The following is a 6,630-nucleotide window of genomic DNA, read 5'->3' as shown; positions in this document are numbered from 1 at the left end:
AAAGATCCGCAAACCGCCGCGTCTCGCCAGCCGAAACCCGCGTCGCACCACCCGAGTCCAGAAGACTTCACCGAGTGGCCGTGCTCCGCCTCTGCCACCGCCCGAACCCAAAGACGCAACCCGCGTTCGCAAGTCTGTGGTTACGCGAAGTTGCCCGACCCGCGTCCCTGCCGCAACCAACCCACGAGCGTCTGCCCGCTTCGAGCTCGCGCGTCTGCTCGCTCCGTGCCCGCGCGTCTGCTCGCTCCGTGCCCGCGCGCCGCCCCGAAGCCGCAAGCCGAGCCCACGCACGCCCAACTCTTTCTGCGCCGCATCGTCTGCGCCGCGTCCGAGCCGATCCCAGCCTTCGAGCCGAGCCGGTTCCTGCTTCTCCAGCCGTGCCGACCCGCCAGTCCTTGAGCCGCCAGTCTGCCCCGGTCCATTTACACTTATTTTGGTAAGCCACTTGGGTTTCCTCGCATACCTAGCTGGGACGAGAATTTCAACCAAAATAATCTAATCTGAACTAAATTAAATTAACTATATTAAGGACCACCTTGGACGATTTGACTTGGAGCGTTGGATTTTTTCAGTAGGGGCTCAAGAATTGCAACCTCGACCTAGGGTAAGTTATTTCAACTGAGTTTTTGGGCCTTTAGTGGTTTGGTGTTTTAGTTATGAAAGTTGGCATTTTCTAAACATTTAGGACCTCGTTGCTTCGAAAACACACTTGTCTTGCGGTTAGGACTCGTCGAGTAAATCTCCAGGTAAGAGATTTCTACTACTAGCTCTGTGATTAGAACCATGAGACCGCTTACACCTCCAGTTATGCATGTTAAGGACTAGACTGCATAACACATGTAATTAATGAGAGCATGATGTGATTGATGATGTGGTTACATGATGGTATGATATTGTAATGATGTGACTTGTTGTAATTGTATGTTGGATATTGTGATGGTTTGTGAAATGGCGATTAGGCTGGTTTGATTACATGGTGATGCTATGTTTATGTATGTTATGGTTAGGGTACTGTTAGCTTAGCCTATTAGAGTCGTACCTGCATGGGTGTCCTTCGGGATCACCACCTATTTAGGACTGTGTGGTCCGACGGGACGCCAGTCTAGCATGGATATAGATATGATTCGAGTGATCCGACGGGATCCTCGTATCCCGATTGTCTTAGTGTTACCCCCGGGTTCACTATAGACCAGCATGTCCTAGGTGCTCCCCCGGGACACCGAAGACCAGATTTTCGTTCCTACGGGAGCGCATGTTGCACGTGTTCGGGAACGTGCCAGAGATTGGGTACCAGTTACAGGACTCTATTAGGAAGCTAACAGGCACCTAGTGGGACTAGTAGTGGGTCCCTTACTGAGTATTTTATACTCACTCTTTCCATGTCATGTTTTTCAGGTAGAGGCCAAGGTAGGGGCAAAGGCAAGCTGGCGAGCGACCAGAAGTGACCGTGGCGAGCCATAGGGATTTCTGCTTCCGCTTACCCCGTTTTAGACATTCTGTAACTGAGTTTTATTTTCTTCCTTATTTACTATTTCATTTCTTTAAAAGTAGATAGGGCCCGAGTAGGATTTTAACATTATTTACATTTTCCATATTATCCTGATTTGATTTTCAATAAATAAAATTCTGAAGTTTGATTCGTTTTAACTAAACTTTATGACTTAAATCATGTGTTTTACCTTTAGTAATAACTTCGGCTCAGTATAAGGAGTTGGGTTGTTACATGTGCCCCCTTACATAAAATCTTGGTTTCACTACTGATGAAAACATATTCTAAATACAACTGAAACCGTTGAATACAATAGCATTATTCTGTGCTTCAAACAATTATGAACTAATCAAGCAATAGATAAGAGTATGATCTTTATAAAGAATAAAGAGGCAATAGATTCAATCCATGATGGTTACTCATCTAAGGTTTAATATCCTACTTGTTGTTTTCTTCTCCTTCTCCACGCAAACCCCATAAGTTTGATTAGGCTTGCATACAGAGTTTCTAATGGTGCACCGTCACTAATGATACACAAACTTCTCTCCATTATTCTAAAACCAATAATAGAAAGTTTGAGATTAAAGTTAAAGTCCACAAGGTAACATAAATAACGGATGTCGTAAAGTATAAAAGGAGGTGTGTTTGGACTAAATAAAGAATGAGAATGAGATTGATAGAAATTAAAAAATGAGAATGAAATTCTCAAATTTGATGTGAGTTTTGATTCTTAAACACCATCAATCAATAGCAAAAAAACTCGACCCCACATTTATATTCGTAAATACTATTTTCAATTACTTAATAAGATTCTCAAATTAATTGAAAAAAAATTAGTTAGTAAACTTTAAGCAATAGCGTTTTTATCTCATTCACCAACAAAAATTAACCTCAAACTTTAATAAATAATAATTTAATCCTTATAATTTGAAATTTATTAGAATTGAGCTCTATGTAATAGAAAAATATGATCAAGCTTATTAAAAAAATTATCAAAAATATGATCAAGGTTATGCAAAAGTAATTGTGATCCATCCATCTTTTTAAATGTAAGAAATTTTATTAAATTTTAATAATATTTTCTATAATTAATCATTTGGATATATAAAAAAAAACGTCGATGATAACAACATTCTCATGACATATATAAATGTGAGTGCAACTCAATCTTGTTTTTCGAATTTGTGATTCAAAACTGTTCTCCCCAAATCTTGAGCGTAAACATGGCGGAGGCCAGCGACAGTGCCGGAATACCCCGATGGTCTCTCAAAGGCTTCACCGCTCTCATCACCGGCGGCACTCGCGGAATCGGGTCTGCTACTCTGTTTCCTCCGAAACCTCTTTTCTCTTTTGATTCTCTTCTGCTGTTTGTTTACGATTATGTGTCTGTTTTGTAGTCACGCTGTGGTGGAGGAACTAGCAGGTTTGGGCGCCTCGGTCCACACCTGCTCCCGGAACCAATCGGACCTCAATCAGTGCTTGAAGGAATGGGAGGCCAAGGGTTTTGTGGTAACTGGATCGGTTTGTGATGCTTCTTCAAGAACCCAAAGAGAGGAGCTGATACAGGAAGTGGCGTCTTCTTTCAATGGTACTCTCAATATCCTGGTTAGTGAACTTGCTTCGGCCCATTTTGATTTTGGAAAACCTTTTGGCGTTATTGTTGAAATTGGGTGTTGTTTGTTGCATGGCTGATTTCGGAAAATTTGAAGCTCTTACATCACGTTTTTTTTTTTTTTTGGTCATTTGGCTTTTAGCTTTACTTTCAAATTAGTGGTTGTACAGCTTCAAGATTCATGATTATTATATATGTATCTTGTCTCTGTCGTTAACCAAAATAAACCATCAATTAGTTGGACTAGCGGAGTTGGGTATTGGGCATGTGTAAAGGTGAAAAACAATCTGGGAGAATTCATATGAACTTTATAATCTAAGCGCCCACCAAATGATATTAAAATATTATTATAGTATTAAGGGCAATATTAGTGATGAGTTAGGGAAGTTAATATGATTACAAACAGAATGAGTGGGAAATGATGTAGGTGAGCAATTGTTTAGATGGGTGTGACTTGAGTGTATATGCTCAGTAGAGGTGGAAGGTTCTAATTCCAAGTACAATGTGTAATTTTGTTCTGAAAGTGTCTCATTCGTTTTCTGCTCATTCCCTACATAATATATACGACTAATAGTAAAAGAACACATAGTTATATATTATGTAGGGGATGAACAGATGTACTTTTTTGCTTGACAATCACATGTTGTATGTAAATTAGTTTATCAAAAAATAACAAAAAAGAGAAAAAAAAAGAACCGATGAAATTTATTGATATATGTATGGTTGAACTTTAAGTAAGGTAAAAAGTTCTTCAAAGTGGGACAAACTTTAGTCCTCCTTGTACTTTTAACGAAAATAATGAATTGAAACCACTGTAAAGAGATCTAAATTCTAAAGTAATGTCCTTATAGGCAGGTGCTCTAATTTTTCTATACTTGATATCCTACACATTGTTTAAGTAAAATATTGATTGAATTGCAATCAAACCATTGAAACTAGAAGCTAGAAAGCCTTCTATATGGACCTCAAGTACTTCAAAGTTTAAAACCCTTCATTTTTATAGCAACAATGTCTCATTGTTGGCTCGATAATCAATCACATGATCTTAGGATAGAAAGTTATCTTCCAGGAACTCTGACAGTTTCTTTGTGTAGGTAAACAATGCGGGAACAAACATAAGAAAGCCAACTGCCGAGTACAGTTTGGAAGATGTTTCAACATTGATGACAACAAACTTTGAATCTGCATATCATTTATCCCAACTTTCTCATCCTCTTTTAAAAGCTTCTGGAAATGGAAGCATTGTGTTCATTTCTTCGGTTGGTGGTCTCGTGAGCGTTGGAAGTGGTTCCATTTATGCTGCAACTAAATGTAAGTTGCTATTTGTAAAACTTAGCTTCTTTCCTTTGTTAGGTTCTTAGAAGCTAAAACTGTTTCCCTTTTTGATTTTCTACTCAGCTGCAATAAATCAACTGACCAAATATCTTGCTTGTGAATGGGCCAAGGACAATATCAGGGTCAATGGTGTTGCACCCTGGTATATCAATACCCCTCTTGTAGAAAAGGTAATATTTTTTCGACCATTCCTGCAAAATAATTTCCCTTACATTAGTTTATTTTTGCTCTCATCTTCTTTATCTCTCTTCTAGAAAACAAATGTTGTGCATGGACCAAGGCATGTGGCAGTCCTTTTAATTTTATCCTCCTTTCTCTGAAATCTCTATGAATGTTAAATCAATTCACTTTGGCAACATTTGATTCTATAACTATTGGAAGTAAAAGGACCAAAATAATATTCAAGCCTACATTTTGGTCCTGAAAATTTTTTTTCATCAACATTTAGTGACAGAACATTCTGCAGTTCATATATCTTTTGAGTCTAAAAGTGTCCGTCTTTATTGCATGTGTTTTTACCCATAAACCTCTTGAATGTTTAACTAATAACAAGGGTTATTATCATCATAGTTGCTGAATAATAAGACGTTGGTGGACAACATAGTGTCTCGAACTCCTCTCAGGCGCATAGGGGAATCGAAGGAAGTGTCATCTCTGGTGGCATTCCTTTGCTTGCCTGCTGCATCTTACATTACGGGACAGATCATGTCTGTTGATGGAGGATTCACTGCAAATGGATTTGAACCTGGTATGAGACTAGACAAATTGTGAAAAACGCAGTTCTGCTTCTTATATCATTGGGTCAGATGTGTTTCTTTAATAATCTTTTATGCTAAATAATGCGTTTCTCTACTCTTTCGAATTTGCTCAGCTTCTCTTATCACTACCTCAGTTTGATTTTATTGCTTTTCATGGGTGAGACCATTAAACCTTCTATCTGACTCAGCCCATGAACAACGTGTTATCAACCAATAGGTCAAGAGGTTCAAATTTCAGACTCAAACTCGAAAATGATAATAAATAAACGAATAAAAGTCCTCACATATCAACAAAATTCAACTCCAACTCAAAGTCTCTTCTTTTAAAACCAATCAGTATGGAATGATGGATCTAATTAGAAATTTTTAATTCATTAAGCCCGCCTCTGGTAATGAAAATGAGCTGCGATCATAATGGAAATTAATTACAATGAGACAGAGATTCTTTTGATTGCATTTACTTGTATATTATCAGAATAACTCGAAATTGGAATTAAATAGGTATAATGTCTTGTTCATTCAAAACAAATTTGGGTTTCAATGACCATAATCTGGCTGGAAAAATGTAATCTTCTGAATTTTTTTTATTCGTTGCCGTTTTTAAATGTCATAGAATCACCGTTTTGTTGTAGTAATTGATTGAGAGTTCTGCAAAGAGGAATGCTACTAACAGTATCATCCTTGGAACAAATCAATAAGCTCCCAAACTCACATCTAATCTAATTAGATAGAACAAGGATGTCCTTTGAATCTAAGGAGATCCAAACACCCATCATAACTTTGCCCGAACCGGTCAATCTTTAGAGTTAGTAACTGACGAAGGACTTTGTCATTTGGAAAAATATAATAGTGTACTTTAATGCCAATGAATGAATGAATGTATGTTTTTGTCACTAGGGACATGATAAAACCTTTCAAACTCCCCATTCTCCTTTGGTAAACATAACCTATTCCATGGATAACTATTGAATCTTTTAATGATTTTGAGAATGGACAACACCATAGGCTATTAGCCACACTATGAGAAACATCTGCACATAAAAGATTTGGAGAGCCCTACACTAGACTGTCACATAGGATGGATTCTAACTTAGGGCAACTATCTTAATATCATATTTTTGTACTTCCAACTTTTCTTTAAGTTTGATCAATTTTGATTTTTCGAAGCCTTTAAGGATCTATTTGGTAGAGTCTGAAAACAAAAATTTGGAAGTAATGGATTAAATTAACACAAAGCTGTATTTCGTGTTTCTTATGTGTTTGGTATACTATATTCAAATATTGAACTCTAATTTAATAGGATGAAGACGTAGAAATGTTGTTTTAAGAATTCTCACTATTTGGTTCATTGATCTAAAAACATTTTTCAAAAACATAATCCGAGTATCGTGCCAAATACATATTTGTTAAACTCAGTAAATTTGATAACGTAAAAC

The 6,630-nt window shown here is 37.6% G+C and overlaps 1 protein-coding gene across 2 annotated transcripts; it reads left to right on the top strand.

Moving 5' to 3' along the window:
- Window positions 1-2,571: 2,571 nt before the first annotated feature.
- LOC103500241 (tropinone reductase homolog At5g06060-like) lies at window positions 2,572-5,286 on the top strand. 2 transcript variants are annotated; one of them, XM_008463480.3, is made up of 5 exons: window positions 2,572-2,801; window positions 2,887-3,094; window positions 4,196-4,412; window positions 4,500-4,606; window positions 5,007-5,286. In XM_008463480.3, exons 1-5 carry the CDS (start codon window positions 2,713-2,715, stop codon window positions 5,205-5,207), a joined length of 822 nt encoding a protein of 273 aa, XP_008461702.2. In that variant the 5' UTR covers window positions 2,572-2,712; the 3' UTR covers window positions 5,208-5,286. The 2 variants fall into 2 exon arrangements, with proteins under 2 accessions (XP_008461702.2, XP_016902729.2); XM_017047240.2 differs by having other exon boundaries at window positions 2,633-2,801; window positions 4,691-5,286.
- Window positions 5,287-6,630: the final 1,344 nt, after the last annotated feature.

Source organism: Cucumis melo, chromosome 10 (genome assembly GCF_025177605.1).
Source record: "Cucumis melo cultivar AY chromosome 10, USDA_Cmelo_AY_1.0, whole genome shotgun sequence".
NCBI classification, from domain to species: domain Eukaryota; kingdom Viridiplantae; phylum Streptophyta; class Magnoliopsida; order Cucurbitales; family Cucurbitaceae; genus Cucumis; species Cucumis melo.
This window is presented reverse-complemented; position numbering and strand designations above follow the sequence as displayed.